We start from the raw sequence: 17,369 nt of genomic DNA on the forward strand, positions 1-17,369 counted from the left end.
ATCGGTCAGAAGGAGTCTCCTCCCCGGTCATCAAGTTATTGGCTTAGGAATGCAACAAAAACAAAAAAATCTCCATGAATTCAAGGCTTCATGGGGTGTGTGACTGATATAAAATATTTTTTTTGGGGGGGTGAACTACTCCTTTAAGTAAACAAATTTAAAGTCAGCTGTCACTTCTTGTTCAATATGATGAGAAAAGCATGTTATGGTTCAATCTATTGGATTTCAACCTATCTGTCCCCCTTTCTCTTTTCTCAATTTTTTTTCAATCAGTCATGGATCTTATACACCTTATTGAGCCCATAGCAACTTCACTCTACATTGTCTGTGAGAAGGTCAAGGGCAACAAGAAACAGTGTCAGCGTCTGGTCCAGCGTGTGAAAGGAGGACTGGAGCAACTGGTGCAGACAATCAAGCAAAAAGGAGCTGGTCAGAACTCTGATGATGTGGAAAATGACCTCCGTGATCTCAAGGAAACACTGGGGTCCGCAGAAGTTGTTGTTAAAAAATACATCTCTGATAGTTTCCACGTGCATGTGTTTAAAGACTACAAGGACAACGGTGAGTTTAGGAGTTTGAACAGCAGTCTGAACAGCGCATTCAACAAGCTTTCCAAGGCTCTGCAAGTTGACTACAAGATGTTCAACAAAGCTTCTCAACAGGCAGAGGATGAAGCAGACAGGAAGGAGGATCATGAGGAGCTGAAGAGAAGTAAGAGGCGGGGTCTACTACTTTAACAATCCATGAGAAGATATTGTAGCAAAACCTGTCTATGAAAAAAAAGAATGTTTTGTTAAAAGAATATTGATTAAGGCGTTTTGTGTTTCTATCGGTGGTATTTAATCAGTTTGGTAAATCACAATCTCTAAACAAGCTAAACCAATAGCTCAAGTTGGCTGGTTGTCTCAACAGGGACTGTAAATGGTCTCTGTCAGACGCCATTTCCAGGGAAAAATATGTTTTTCTTGTTTTGTTTTGAGAGCAAATTGCCCCACAATGTGATTACATTTTGAATATGTTTTATTTAGATGGTAAACCTTCTATAATCACAGTATTACACTCGAGGGTGTGCTTTACAGTCAATATTGGCACTTCACTGTCAATCACTGATGCTTAGGGCACTTGGCACAAACACCTCATCACTGTTGTGCCAATAATGATAAGCACACCCTTTCGTGTGATATTGCAAATAAAAAACTTTTAAGTCAGCTGTCACTTCTCATTCAATATAATGAGAAAAGAATGTTTTGGTTCAATATATTGTATATCAACCTATCTGTTCCCCTTTTTCCCTTCTCTCATTTGTTTCAATCAGTCATGGATCTCATAGACCCCATCTTGGTCAAAGCAACTTCACTCTCCCCTCTCTTTGAGGAGGCCGTGCGCAACAAGGAACGGCGCCAGTGTCTGGTCGAGCATGTGAAAGAGCTGAAGGAACGCTTGGGGGCGATCAAGAAAAAAGGACCTGGTCAGAAATCTGCTGATGTGGAGGAGGCCCTCCGTGAGCTCAAGACCACACTGGAGTCTGATGAAGTTGCTGCGTTTGTTGAAAAATACACCTCTGGTTGGGGACCTCGGGACTACGGGAATGACTTTGACTGTTTGAACAAATGTCTCGGCAATGCATTAAAGAAGCTGTCCGGTGCTCTACCAAAACCAAAATCACAAGCTGTTTGAAGAAGACCCTTGTTTGGCAGAGGATGAAGCACACAGGGAGGAAGAGGATGTGTAGCAGAATAATGAGGGGGGGAACGGCTTAAACCCCTTCAAGGACATCAGGGGGTCCAGGGGGCCCCCAGAAAAAAATGCTAACACAGCATCAAAATCAGTTTAACCACTTTAACCATATTTTATCTTATTTTAAAATTGGCTAATTGGAGGGCGCACGGGCGGACGGACCTCAGCCACGTCACTATGACTCAGACATAACCTAGACAAACCCGCCCATATATAGGCAAATTTGATCCAGTTGTCCAGAGCCACAGATCTGACCGTTATGCACATATGGTCATATGCATTTAAGGGACGGACCGACACAATCGTGCGTACAGAAACTTTGCACAAAGAATGGGTTTACTGCACTCTGAGATCTCTGTGCTCCAGCCCAGACACCATAAGGTGTGCTACAATGTACGTTGCCTGTGACAGGAGGTTCCAGTTGTCCAAGCAAGAGAAGACAGTAGACACACACCCAACAAGAACCTTTGTGCATTTGTGGTTGAAGAAACATTTGGACAGTCACAGAGCGACAGATGAAAAGACAGTCAATGAGATTATTCTGCTGTGTTAACATTATCGATGTTGTGCAAGGACTGATGGATGCAGGTTTTGGAGAGTGTAGTAGTGATCTCAGTGGCGTGCTGGCTGCTTTGAACCCAGAGGCCAAAGACAACTATGGATCTTCAGAGTATAGCTGGCATTGAAATGGTTGAATGACTGAGTACACAAGTTTCTGGGGACCGAACAACTGAGAAACACTGCTTTCCACTTTGCTGAGACAGGGAGAATGAGAGAGCTCGCATTAAAGTTGATTGTATGTGTGTATGTGTGCATGTGTATGTGTTTGCGTGTGTGTGTGTGTGTGTGTGTGTGTGTGTGTGTGTGTGTGTGTGTGTGTGCGCGCGCGCACACGTGTGTGTGTGTGTATATGTGTGTGTGTGTGTGTGTGTGTGTGTGTGTGTCTGTCTGTCTGTCTGTCTGTCTGACTGTCTGTCTGTCTGTCTGTCTGTCTGTCAGCAACTTCCATGTTTTTAATTTTCTTTTAGAGTGATCAGCTGCTTTGCACTTCTGATGTTCTAGTTGACATCTTCAGTTTTAGCTTCACTATATTGACTCCCGGTTGTTTTTAGGATTGATTTTTAAATGATTTTACTTGTTGATAAAGCTCTCAATGGTCTGGCACCTTCCTACCTCTATGACTGCCTGCCTAGATATGTTCCAAACCGCCCCCTCAGGTCTTCTAGTGCTGACCTGCTTGAAGTGCCTGCAATGACATATAGAAAACACGGTGAAGCAGCATTCTCCTTCTACAGGCCGACGACGTGGAATATACTCCCATTACACCTAAGACAAGCAGCCTCTGTGGATAGCTTTAAAGCACAGCTCAAGACCTATTTCTTCTGGCTTTTAGTTGATTTAAAATATCTGTGTTGTTATTCATGTCCTCACTGTTTTGCCTGATTCACTGCCTTTTTTTGCTATTATTTTAACGTTTTTTATGCTTTTCTTTTTCTACTTTATTGTTAAATTATGTATACTTTTTCTGTAATTGTATTCTTGCTCTGTAAAGCACTTTGAGCTGCATTTCATGTCATGACAGGTGCTATAAAAATAACGTTTATTTGTATTATTATTATTATTATTATCATTATTATCATTATTATTATTATTGTTATTATTATTATTATTATTATTACTATTATATGATGACATGATAGTAATAATAAGGCTGATGCATTTGTTTATGGATTTGCTGTGGTGCTTTTTTTTAAATATAAGAGATGTATACTGCTTTGCACTTACTGTATGTGTTATACCGGACCACGTCTGTCGCACCAGACCAAATATCTACCGCTCGTCAAGACGGAATCCCCGCTTAGTATGGAGAGATACTGCACTTCAGTGAGCTTCATGCAGTACTACTACCGTACCGACACCAAGACTATGTAAAAAGGAAATGACATAAACATCACTTTCATCAACATCTCCCCCTGGCAGTTTTGTGGCACAGAGAAGCAATAGGAGCCGGGTGGACAAGAATAAACATATCTGTAGGAGCCATTTTGATGGTGGTAGGCCTATATTATTTGTTATGTTGGCATTATTATTATTGGACACTTGGTGGCGGGCTTTAGTTTGACAGCACTGGGTGTGTATTTAAAGGGTCACAGGTGCACTGATTAGCTAGGACAGAGGACACAGGTAGTGAGGAGCCACACTGTTCTTACCATAGACATATAAAGGTAGACCCCTCCTCTGGCTCTGAAGCGTCTGTATGGCGGGCGAGCTTCCGCTTCCGGGGGGGAAGCTGGACATTTTCGCGTGCGTCACAGAAGGGGGCGTTCAGTAGGCCAATCAGAGGCAGGTGGGGGCGGGACAACTACATTCTGCCAATTCCTGGAAAAGACGCGCTGTGATTGGCCAGTTGTCAACACGCTGTGATTGGCCAGTGCCCGTGCCCCCCGAAAATATGGCGGCCATCATACGAAACAGGCCGCTCCAACGAACTGCAGAGGCCAATGAGGTATCTAGGTTTCTATATCTATGGTTCTTACCAGCAGCAGCAAGCAGAAGCAGACAGACAGAACCACAGAACAGAAATTCACTACAGAAATTACACTGCAATATCACTGGTATGTTCATAACAACTGCAACTACAATAAATACACCTAGCTAAAACTGGATTTTTGACTGGACATCCATCTTGTTTGTTTCTGACTGTGTCTACTGCGTAGGATCACTCCATACACCATACCTGTGAAGTAAAGTGCAATATTGGAACCCTGGAAGATGGAAATTAATAAAACACCATTTCAACCATTTCTTAATACTGTATGATAGAGTATATTTATACAATATAACTAGTACATCTATACAATACATTTTAGGATCATACAATTATTGTCTCTTTATTGGTATTATGCTTATGCATACAGTGAAGCCTACAGCTTTGCAGCAACTACAATAACTGTTATGAGGACATCCTGTCTTAGCCCATCTGACTTTCTGTGACCACACACACACACACACACACACACACACACACACACACACACACACACACACACACACACACACACACACACACACACACACACACACACACACACACTTTTTTTTTTATTCAGTTGGATGTAAAGAGGTTATGCAGCTTACGAGTCTTAGCTGAGGTGCTGGAGCTTAACAGTAGTAAACTACTCTACACACTCAGATCTGTGCAAAAGTCTTGTAATACTTTTGGTCAGACACCATCTTCAAGCTACTTGTAGTGAAAATTTGAGTAATCCAAATAACAGAATATATCAGAATATCAACATGCACTCAATCAGTGTCAATCACATTTGATTCTCTTTGTCTATCAAGGTGTCACTGGTCTTTGACTGTTTGGCAACAGATGACAAACAAACAAAACGTCTGCCAACTATTAACAATTACTGTACATTATGACATGATCTAGTAGGCATACTACGGGTCTTCTCGGATCCACTCGGGTATTACACATAATGATGGACAGACCCGAGTCCGGAGGGAATAGCGCCGATTCCGACCCGGCCCAAGTGATTATGATAAAACACGGCTCAGACCTGTGCAGGTCTCGGGTCCTGTCGGGTATTTTTAGAATCGGGGGGCCTGTAAAGAGCTCTAGTAGTGAGCTCAGTGGCATGCTGGCTGCTTTGAACCCAGAGGCTATATGGATCTTCAGAAATTAGCTGGCATTCCACTTTACTACTGAAAGGGGTGACTTGTAACAAGATCTCCTTAACACTATGGACTGTAGAGTGAGTGCCTGTGGGAGATACAGAGCTTGTTGTTATCCTGCACCCACTTTACAGTTGGCTAACAGTTCAGTTTAAATGATTTCCTTGGTCAAAACTTGTGAAGTGACTTTAGAAAGCGCTGATACACCATTTAACTAAAACATTACATATGCCATGCCTTAACTGTCATTACATCTAATTACATGTAATTACTTGTATATCAATATTAATGCTAGGTAAAACATGGATTACAAAATGGCACACTCAACAAGTGGGGGGAATGTCAAAGGGTTATAGTGTAGTGCTGGACCTATAGTCTCAGGCTTACAGACACACAACACTGGCAGAGAGAGAGAGAGCTGGCTCAATGGTGCAAAGTTGTGGCAAAGGGCCTAGATTGGCAAGGAATGGCAAGCAGCAGGCTGTTGTTGTGATGTTGTTGTTCATGTACAGTAGGCATGTCTAGTGATTAAAGTGCAAACACTGTAAATACAAAACAGTCTTATAAACTGTCGGCAAGAAACCACATTAGCACTGGGCTACACGCTGACATAATGACCAAATGGCAAACAGGGACATGTATGCAGTTATGTGGCCGTTCTCATGCATTTTTCTCCACACATAGTCTGGGTGCACACATCCCGGTGTAAGTAAGCCTTGCCGAGCCCATAAGGTATAGGAGCCTATCCCCTGTTTCTTTAGCATGAGGCAGCTGGGTGCACACCCCCTGGACTTTCCCCTCGTACAGTATGTCTCAGAGACTTAACCCCCATTCCATCCCTTGATGCTGAGTGGCAAGCAGGGAGGCATTAATGACCTACCAAAAGACATAAGGTTCTCGACTGAGACTCCCTACTCAAACTCAAAACTAACCTAAAATAATTCCTGTCCTTAAAATACAAGTGACTCCTTGAACACCGTGAGAGTAGAATCCTCTGACCCCCGCCCCCACCTTTCTCTGTAAATATACCTTATGATTCTACTGAGCTTTATTTTTTATTTTTTATCTTACATTTGTATTTTTTGTTTTTTAAATTGTATTTGTATTGTATTGCATACTGTATGTATTATGTATTATTGATGAATTGAGAGAAGTATCCTTTTAGCATAACCTTTGACTGTACTACCTGTACTGTTAATAACCATGTTAATACATTCAATCAATAAATCAAAACAAAACATGTGCATGAGATAGAGGTGTTGGCCATGTCCTAAATCAGTGTTTGTGAATGTTGATGACTTAGTTTGTACCTTTTGGGTCATCTGAATCCTTTAGTTTTCTTCTTAAACTGACCTAGCCAAGCTTATGCCAACAGGGAGAGCCCTACGCCCTACCATCTCATTACAAAGGACTCAGCTGTTAGCAGAGGTCAGGGCCAGATCCTGAGTCCATGGGATGCTGGGCCTGAGACTGCCTCATGCCCATAGGGTCAACAGGGTTAACAGTTACATAATGGCATGAGCTGTGCTTAAAGTCTGACACATGTACAACTAGGCTGGATGTACAGTACAACCTGTATGTTCATCCAGCCTGACTGTAGTGACCTGTAAGCAGTTGTTCTAGAGCAGGAGTGGGCAACCATTTCTTTAGATCAAGCGTTTGATCTTGAGGGGCTTTTTGGTAGATCATGGAGCAATTTGAAAACCCAAATCCATTCATAGAGTCCATCGTCCAAGTGGTCAGGTTTGCTGGTTTGAATGTGAACCCCAACAAATCATAACAGGGGTACAGTGTGAATTAACCCAGAAATGACCCTGGCAGCATATATGTATATAGGTGTGTTACAAGTAGGCATTTAAGCTACTACTATTTGTTGGAGAATGTTTTGTTTAATCAGCAACATCTGTGCAGCAATGGTGAATAAAGGGGACTTGGAAAAACAAATATTTTTTTTTCTTTGACTATTAAATGAAAAACTAAGGAACTGAATCGTTGTATGTATATGTTGTGTATTACATGAAACTGGATCAAGTACTGTTATTAGTATTTTAAGTACGTATTTGTCTCATCAGTGATGGTGAAGAAATCATCTCAAATCATGTATGAAGAAGTGGGGCTTGGCACATAGTGCAGCATGTGATTGCAGTGTGTCTGAGCAGACTGCAGAATATGACCAAGCCGGCCTCTTCGACGTAAGACCAGAGACGAGCTAATGGCTGCACGACACTGAGCTGGCCATGTGACGATACATAAAAGAAGAAGAAGTGAAGAAAGGGATCTTGGAAAGACACTTTCGGACAAACCCCAAACCATGTGACTGTCTGGTGAATGTAGATCTCACCACCAGTCTTGAAAAACAGCTGAGTATAGATTTCATTCCCAAAAAGGTCACAAAGGACAGCAGAACTTTCATGAGTAGAAATGATTGTTGAGACTGTTGGGACCCTGAGCAGAAAATTCTGACCTTCTTGACTGAATCATGAAATGTATCTCTATATGTGTGGTCTTTTTGGTCAGGCTCTCATTTGGCCCATTTTTCTATGTACAATGGAACATCATGTGATATTGAGTTGAGGGAAGGACAGTTTTGGTTTCTTTTATTGCATGTTAAGACACTGACCACAAAATGTGACAAGGCACCATACAGCTCAAGTGTCACAGAAAAGAACCACAACATGAAAATATTCCACTCAGCTAACCAACCACATTTTGTTTATCCTTTAGTCTTCTATCTGCTTAACATATTTGACATCAGTGTCAAAGAGCTTTGTCACTGTCAACTTCATTCCACCATCATGGCAAAGCTGCATCTGATTTTAGCTCTTCTAGGTAACCCATTAAGTATTTTTATGGTGTTTTGATATGAATTATTATCATTATAAAGTATTAGTAAAGTATAGTAAAGTATTATCATTTATAGGTTGTTCTTTTTTGAGTGTATTTTTTTGAATAGGTTGCATCTTCTTTTATTGTGTTAAACTTTGTGGAACTTAATGATGCAGTTTATTTAATTGCTTATTGTTTTTATGTTCCAGGTGTCATTTACATCAGTCAGGATGGGGTCTCTGGATTAGAAGTGGAGTTGACAGTCAGACCAGGAGACAACATCACTCTCTCCTGTGACTGCAGAAAATCACCTGGAGCTGACATAGTGTGGTTCAGGAACAGCTCTCATAAAAACCAACCTACTCTTGAAATGAATGAACAAAATTCCCCTTCTAATCTAAAGTATAACAAATCCACTGAGCCCTATGATCTGCTGATAGAAAATGTTGCTGATTCCGACCTTGGTCTCTACTTCTGTGGAACCAAGGAGCATTTTTTAGCGGAGGAAAAAGTTACACCATTCTACAAATATGGCAACATCACCACAAGGATTTCATTCAGTAAGTACCGTATTGTGCTACGTTTACTTGTGTCAGGTGTAAGCACTGGTGGGTATTTCTGCTATTAAAGCATTGTTGCTGCCTGTCGCACCTCCGACGGTGCTGCAGTGGTTCTAAACCTGTCGGTCGGAACCCCCTGGGGGATCCACACATGATTTTTTGGGGGGTCCCCAGATGACAGTACGGTGACAATTTAAGAACTTTTAAGACCTTTTTAATACCTCAAAAAAAGAAAGAAGAAGACAGATTCTTATTGAATCAAAAGTAGTCAATTTGTCAAAAAATACTGTAATATAAGAGGCAAAAGCAATTAAAATAGCCGATCTACAAGCTCACAACGCCTCGCATTGCGAGGCGTTGTGAGCTTGTAGATCAGCTATTTTCACAATATTTATCTGTGGAAGCGAGTGAAACCAAATTGAATGCCTCAACTCCTACAATTCCAAGTGCTTGTCAGGGTGGAGGGTCCCCAGTTCAAATATGATTATTGTTGGGGGTTGCTGCCTAAAAAGGTTGAGAACCACTGGCTTAGAGGATCCTTGTGTGTCCCCACACTCTGTCCCATTTGTTATTGTGCTTGTGTGTTTTTGGAACGAGTCCCAGAAATAACTTATAAAATAATTAATGTGTGGTTGCAGACAAGACAACACAGTGTTTATATTTTTAAACTCATACTGTATTCCCAATATGATATTGACATGGGGTAATTATTACAATACTAAACCAGGTACGAGACATTACCATCTATATCCTGAGGTGGTATCCAAAAGAGTAGGGACCTGAAAAGTATTTTTGTCTCCGCCAGGCCGAAGGTGTGGCAGAGACTATGTTTTGCACCCTGTCCGTCCATCTGTCCGTGCGTGTGTGTCTGTCCGTCCGTCTGTGAGCAGCTAATCTCCGGCAGCGTTGGGCCGATCGCAGCAAAACTGTGCACGCACACTCCCTAGAGGCCAAGGAAAAACATTTTCACATCTGTCTTTTATAGCGCCACCAGGAGGCCGACTTATGTAAAAATAAAGAAAATGATATTACTCCTTCAGATTTTATCCAAATTTCACTCAAATCGGTGATTTCACACATGATCTCTATAGTCATGTGATCAAGACGGATCTGTATGATTTTTGATATTCCATCCCGATTGACCAAGATTGACATTAAAGTTTGCAGGAGTGGCCCGTTTTGAACAAAATGTCTCAAATCATGTCCGATTGCGGTAAAACATTGCGCGCACATTTGCACTACGTTGAGGAACAAATGCCACCCTTTTAACATTGCCCTATTATAGCGCCACCAGTAGGCCAATTTTTTTGCAAATACATTTTTTATATTACTCCTATACAGAAACATCACGCAAATCGGTACACATTATCTATAATAATATTAGTAATAATAATGATAATAATAATAATAATATTAGTATAATAATAATAATAATATTAGTATAATAATAATACAAATACAAATACAAATACAAATACAAATACAAATACAAATACAATAATGTTACAGTGTGATTAATTTGGTTTATTCTCAAATACTGTATAACTCATTTGCATGAGCTAGAAATGACTAGATCAGTGGTTCTCAAAGTGGGGTCCAGGGACCCTCTGGGTTCTTTGAAGGGGTTCTAAATGGACCCTTACAGGTCTGTAACTCTGAGAGTTATGGGGGTCTTTGAAATTACTTATACTGTGTCATTATCCATCCATTATGAACAGATCATTCTCTTAATGACCTCGGGGACTGTGTCTGCAGTGACTGTGGTATGAGCTGGCTCCTGTTGGTTCTCTCCAGAGCGATGAATCTTCTCCTGCTGCCCTGTGCCTACTATATAGGAACCATCTGTGGTAGGTCAACATCAATAACATCAACAAGAATATTTACTCAAGTACTGTACTTAAGATACATTTTTAGGTTCTTTTAATTTACTTGATTCTTCAACACCTTACTCGACTACAAATATTTAGTTACTATTAACTTAGTAGATTCTTATTATTACAAAACCCCAATTCTATAAAACAGCAGTTCCACAAGCTCTGCTATTTTCCAAATCATTTCGCCAAACTTTTACATATCTTCAAAATGTTACTTAAAGGGATATTTCACTTTCAAAAAAACATTTGGTCATTTTATCGTCTACTCAGGCCTTTGTGATTCCCCCAGACAGTTTTTAAGTTGCTCGATTCAGTATTTACACATTTGATATTCATTTTATGAGACACGCCCCCTTCCTATACAAACCCATTGTAACTTCAAACTCCATTTTAACCATGTTAGATTCATCAAAAACACCCGTCCTTGGTTCTGGTGACTCACCCTGCCCCCCTAATACGCGAGGGGGCCGTGTTTTTTCAATTGCTTTTTTCATTTATTTTAAATATTTATTTTTTTAATTGAAAAAATAAAATACAATAAAAAAATAAAATAAAATAAATGAAAAAAAATATCGGAAAAACACGGCCCCCTCACGCATTAAGAGGGCAGGGTGAGTCACCAGAACCAAGGATGGGTGTTTTCGACGAATCTAACATGGTTAAAATGGAGTTTGAAGTTACAATGGGTTTGTATAGGAAGGGGGCGTGTCTGATAAAATAAATATCAAATGTATAAATACTGAATCAAGCAACTTAAAAACGGTCTGGGGGGGCTCACAAAGGCCTGAGTAGATGATAAAATGACCAAAAGTTTTTTTGAAAGTGAAATATCCCTTTAAGTAACAAATCTGAGTACTTCTTCCACCACTGGTCATCATGTAGATTAAGCCTGGATCATTGAGAGAGCTTCTAATGAGGCTTAATTTGGCTTACAATTGAGAAACATTAGTACTGTAGAATTATGGAACACATGACACAATCTCTCTCTCTCTCGTGTCTCAAACAAGACAGTTGATAAAATGAGTATTGTGATCAATATGATTAAAACAAAAATGCTTGTATGAATTATATTAACAAGACCATACCTGTCGGGGGATATGAGCATGGTCCGCTTGTTTCACGAATGTGGCAACACCGGCGCTTGTTCCAGGCAAATGATTTGGCAACCTGGGAGCCAGCGAACACAAAAATGCTAATAAACAGCTGACATTTGGGGAAAGCAAAAAATGGGCTTCGGTGTTCCGTGCACATGGTAATGGTCAATGGCTGTGTGCAAATGCAGATCAATTGCTCCAGCCACTGAGGAGAACTGGGCAGAAGAGATTTTGGGCACAGACGCACAGACATACGCACACACAGACGCACAGAGCTTTGTAGAACTATAGGATGATATTATTTATATATCAGTCTAATATATTTAGCTGTTTTCTCATTTTGTCTTAACCAGGGTACAACCATAGCAAGAGAGAAGAACTTCAGAGGAGAACCAACTGAACCAGGAACAAATGATTTGAAACATCACAACTGTGATGAAACTGACATTTGAGTATGGTTACAATTTATTCCTGCTGTATAACTGGTAATCTAAGTTAATGGATACAGAATGAAATATTTTAGGAGGCATGGATGGGCGTTATGTAGTAGGGGGCACTAAGTGAAAAATCGTTACGCGGCGGATAAAAGCATGAAATTTGATACAGATGTCCTTTGGGTCATCCTAAAACATCCTAGAAGGGGTGCCCAAAAAAATCTTAAACAGGAAGTGAGTTATGGACAAAATCCAAAATGGCCACCTAAACTGTTGACCATTGACTCAAAAGACACCAAAAGAATCTCCAAAAAGCATAAAATTTGGCACACATGTCCCTTGGGTCATCCTAAGACATCCTAGAAGGGGTGCCCAAAAAAATCTAAAACAGGAAGTGACAGTCACTTAGTGGTAGCAGGGACAACATCTTAACTGTTGTGTGACATACAGGTAGCAGGGACAACATGTTAACTGTTGTGTGACATACAGGTAGCAGGGACAACATGTTAACTGTTGTGTGACATGCAGGTAGCAGGGACAACATGTTAACTGTTGTGTGACATGAAGGTAGCAGGGACAACATCTTAACTGTTGTGTGACATGCAGGTAGCAGGGACAACATGTTAACTGTTGTGTGACATGAAGGTAGCAGGGACAACATGTTAAAGGGATATTTCACTTTCAAAAAAACTTTGGGTCATTTTATCGTCTACTCAGGCTTTTGTGAGCCCCCCAGACCGTTTTTAAGGGGGGGGGGGGTGCTGGTGTGTGTGTCTTTGATCTTCTGCTTTCCCGCACAAGGTTGCAACTTTGTTTAATTTCAAGCACGAGAACCTGTCTGCTCCCACACTCCAAGCACGAGAACCTGTCTGTTCCCACACTCTCCTACATTTTTGGGGCATTAAAACGCTATGGAGTTGTGCCCCAATAGAGGGCTTGATCTCTGGTCATATGAAGATTTGTACAATATATTATGTATTGGTAATCATTCATAGGGTCTTTTAAATTTTTTAGAAAACAATTAAGAATATTTGGCATTGACAATATATCACTTAGAAAAGGATTAATGTGGAAGGTCATCTTATTCAGAGTGGTTTTTAAGACAATTTTGGGCATTTAGAGTTGTTTTAAAAATATTTAAGACATTTTTCATGGGTTATTTTTGCCAAATCCTTTAATATCAGTCTATTTACTATAAATGTAAAAGTTATATTTAGCACAATCAGCCAAAATGTCAGAATTATATCAACTTTTAGGAATCATGGGTCATTTCTGGCGGCCATTTTTGATTTTTCCTTTAAAAAACCCTTTAATGGGTCCAAATTTTTGGGCACCCCTTCTGAGATGATGAGATACATCCTAAAGAGTGCGTGTACCAAATTTGGTGCTTTTATCCGCCGCGTAACGATTTGGCCATTTTTTGTGCTTAGTACCCCCTACTATGGGGGGTTATTTCTTCTTTCCTCTCTTTTTGAATTTATTCTCCTTAATTTTAGAATAAGGAGAATAGGACCCCCTCGAAAACGAGATGCTGCATCTCAAGGGGCTTATCCTCTAGTTAAATTTAAAAATAAATAAATGACCTTTTATTTTTGTAATAGCTTGACTTGACTCTAAGAGAGGAGTTGGATAACTGGTACAAGGAGTTTTGTGTTTTAGTACATTCTGAATTGAATACTAATGTGGACAAATCCAAATTTAGAAAATCTAAACAGAACAATCCCTATTGGAATAGGGAGTTTTTATGGTCAGTTATGTACTGCAGCACTGAACGTCTTTTTTTTATGACAAAATCCTGATTCAAGAAAGCAGCTTAAAGTTACTTATAAGCATAAACAATATGGTTTTGACCAAAAACATAGACAAATTATACAAATGGAGCAATTACATACACAGAACCCACAACAATTTTGGAATGAAATAAAGAATCTGGGTCCTAAGCGATTCCTATGCAAGTATGGAGTGAAGGGGAAATATCATCTGACCCAGTTAAAGTATCAAGGGAATGAGGGAGCCTTTTCTGGCTTATTTTCAAGACAAGAAGAAAGTACGGGTAATGTTTCTTTTGATCACATATCTTGTTTGACAGAGAAATGCTTACAATTCAACTAGTGATGATTCTTTAAATAGAAGTCTGAGTAGAGAATAAGTGCTAAAGGCAATAGTCTGCTAAGGTTAAAAAGGCTTTTGGTGAAGATGAATTACCAAACAAAGTGTTGAAAGCTCCCAATTTGTTTGATTTATTTTTTTATTTATTGAACTTGTGTTTTGATCAGGGCAGGGGCGTAGCACCAAATTCTGGGCCCTGGGGACAAGGATTAACAGTGGTCCCCCTTATGATTTTTTTTCGTTAGAAAAGGGGAAAAAATACGTTTTTTACCTGAGGCCCTAGTAACTCACGCAATTGGTTTTAGGAAGGGAAGAGCATATTTGGATCATTTATGCAGTGAATACAGTGGTTAGAAATATACCGAAGTCAAGAAAACACACCTTTGGTTGCTTTATTGATTTTCAGAAAGCATTTGACCTTGTTGATCACAACCTCCTAAAGTATAAGCTTCATCAAATTGGGGTAAATGGAAAGTTCTATCAAGCTATTTCCTCTCTATACAGGCTACCTGTTGCCTGTGTGAAAGTGAATGATTATTTTACAGAATGGTTTCCTACGCCCTCTGGTGTTAAACAAGGGGATGTTTTGTCACCAACTTTATTTGCTGTTTTTATTAATGATTTGGCCAGCGAGGTAAAACAACTGGGGAAAGGGGCTCCATGTGGTCATGTATTTGTAGACATCCTGCTTGATTCGGACAATATTATTTTACTTTCAGAAATTGAAGAAGATTTAAAAAAAAAGATTGACTTGTGTTAATGAATGGTGCAAGAAGTGGATAATGTGTATTAATCAAAAGAAAACACAAGTAGGCCTAATGCATTTTAGAAATCCAGGTACAGAAAGAAGTAGTTTCAAGTTTAGTGTGGGTGACAAACAACTGGAGTTTCCAGTTAAGTACAAGTACCTTGGTTTGTTTCTAGATTCAAATATGTATTTTTTTCACAGTGTATCATGCCTTTGCAGATTCTGCCGGCAGGGCATTGGGAGGCCTTATAGGCAAAACCAAAACGTTGAGGGACATGGACTATTTTATGTACTCTAAATTGTATGAAACATGTGTATGTCCTATTTTAGATTATATTTCAGGGGTTTGGGGGTACAAAAGGTTTCAGTTAAATGAACGTGTCCAGAATCGGGCAATTCGATTGTTTTTGGGACTACACAAGTATGCACCAATCCCAGCATTTAATGGAGATATGGGGTGGGACTCCTGTGAAATTAGATGGAAGGCCAGCATGGTGAGTCTCTGGAACAGGTTGCTGGGTCTGCCACCCAACAGGGTGGCTAGTCACATTTTGTATTGGGATCTGTCTGGTGATGGGGAATGGGTCTGTGAAATATTTGATGTATTGCGGGAATGTGCTCTGGAAGAACATTATTTCCAAAAAACAACTGTGAATGTGAAGGAGTTTAAAAACAGAATCCGTGCAAAATGCATACAAACTTGGTCAGAAGAAATTTGGCAAAAGTCAAAATTAAGAACATATTGTCTTTTAAAAAATAGATTATAAATGTGAAAATTATGCTTTTTATAATTTGGCCAAAAGTCGGAGGTCACTTTGTGCGCACAGTGGCGTCAGTTCTTCAATAGCTAAGGTATGGCAAGGTTAGGGTTGCCAACTCCCAGAGATTGAAATAAGGCACACCTATCCTAAAAAACATTTGGGGGTCAAACCCCCCTAAACCCCCGAAATGCATAGAAAACTATGCATTATACCTATAACACAATACAAACAATATATAAACAGATATTATAATATGTGAATACTGTGATTTGAATGAGGTGGAGAATGAATTCCATTTTATTTTATTTTGTCCTTTGTATAATGATGATATGAGAGAAATATTGTTCAAAAAAGTTCACACACCTGATCTAAACCTGATAGATTATGAGAATGGTGCTTTAATTGAATACATTTTTCTTCATATTTTTGCATTTTCTGAATTATCTTTATAAAGCGTGGGATAGGAGGACACGGGTGACTTATAATAGATGAATTTTCATTAACTTTTATGTATTCTATGTGCAGGTACTGTATATATGAACTTTATGTACTGTATGTGGCTTGTTTCAAATCAGGCTGTATTATGAGTTGCTGGTTGGGTATACACTGGAATGTTTGTTATTTTGTTTTTGTTTTAAAATTGATGTGTCTGATAATCCCATGTGGGATGGGTCAAGAAATTGTCCGGACATGGAAATAAAACATTCATTCATTCATACAGCCCAAATTCAAATATAGTGAAAATAGCAAATGTACAATGTGTTGCATATAGCCATGCCTTGTGTGCTTGTAGAGCTGCTATTTTCACTAAATATTCTTTAAATGTCCGGAAAATATTTGAATTGTTTTGGAAAATGTCAATACAGCAATGCATTAATATTAAAAAGAAAGTGTACGCAGTTTGCCTACTTGGAATTTGAACTTTTGGTTTTTTAAAGCATGCACCTATAAGCCAATTTTGACCTCGTAATTTGTGCAGGATACACATTTGCATTTATATGAAATGCAGTAGTTATAGCACTAGACCTACTAGTGTGAGCTTTGATGAGATGAGAATTTACCTTGTGTTTAATACATTGTGATCATCATTTGTGTAATAAACACAAACATTATAATATGCAATCAGATGTTTTGACAAGTGATCATCAGTAATTACGTATAGGCTTATAGCCTACCTAAGTGGGTAAAGGCAAATAATAGAGAGGCTAAGATTAAAAAAAATATATACACCACTTTACAGTAGGCTAATGCAGCTTTTAAAACCAGGAAAACATTCCCAATTCCCAGATATACCATAATAAATACGGAGATACACAGTAGACCTATTAAGTCACACATCACTCAATCTATTGTGAAACCTGCCTTACAAAGGTCATCCAGGGACTACAGACAGACAGAGCGCCACTCCTTCCCATTGTTGATGTGCCAGGCGGCAGCAAAGTTTCAGTTGAACCCAGGTGTTGTTTAAAAGATATTAATTTGCGATCATTAGGTAGGCTATACTCTGCATGTACAAGATGGATATCCTGATCTGGCTGTTGGCAG

General features: G+C 39.5%; 2 protein-coding genes across 6 annotated transcripts in view; both read left to right on the forward strand.

Moving 5' to 3' along the window:
• The window catches only part of LOC308104040 (uncharacterized protein), a 383,068-nt gene extending 378,665 nt beyond the window's left edge, over positions 1-4,403 (forward strand). For all 5 annotated transcript variants that reach the window (XM_080454290.1, XM_080454291.1, XM_080454288.1 and 2 more), the window contains 2 exons: positions 274-711; positions 1,316-4,403. In XM_080454290.1, coding sequence (XP_080310416.1) covers positions 274-711; positions 1,316-1,677 — 800 coding nt within the window. In that variant the 3' untranslated portion in view covers positions 1,678-4,403. The remainder of the gene's footprint in view (positions 1-273; positions 712-1,315) is intronic.
• A 3,764-nt stretch (positions 4,404-8,167) lies between these two features.
• Positions 8,168-12,658, forward strand: LOC308104056 (uncharacterized protein). Its single transcript, XM_080454322.1, has 4 exons — positions 8,168-8,247; positions 8,454-8,804; positions 10,523-10,651; positions 12,126-12,658. The coding sequence occupies exons 1-4, from the start codon at positions 8,214-8,216 to the stop codon at positions 12,170-12,172; spliced, it is 561 nt and encodes a 186-aa protein (XP_080310448.1). The 5' UTR covers positions 8,168-8,213; the 3' UTR covers positions 12,173-12,658.
• The last annotated feature ends 4,711 nt before the right edge of the window (positions 12,659-17,369 follow it).

Source organism: Gymnoscopelus braueri (genome assembly GCF_963280865.1).
Source record: "Gymnoscopelus braueri genome assembly, chromosome: 17".
NCBI classification, from domain to species: Eukaryota; Metazoa; Chordata; class Actinopteri; order Myctophiformes; family Myctophidae; genus Gymnoscopelus; species Gymnoscopelus braueri.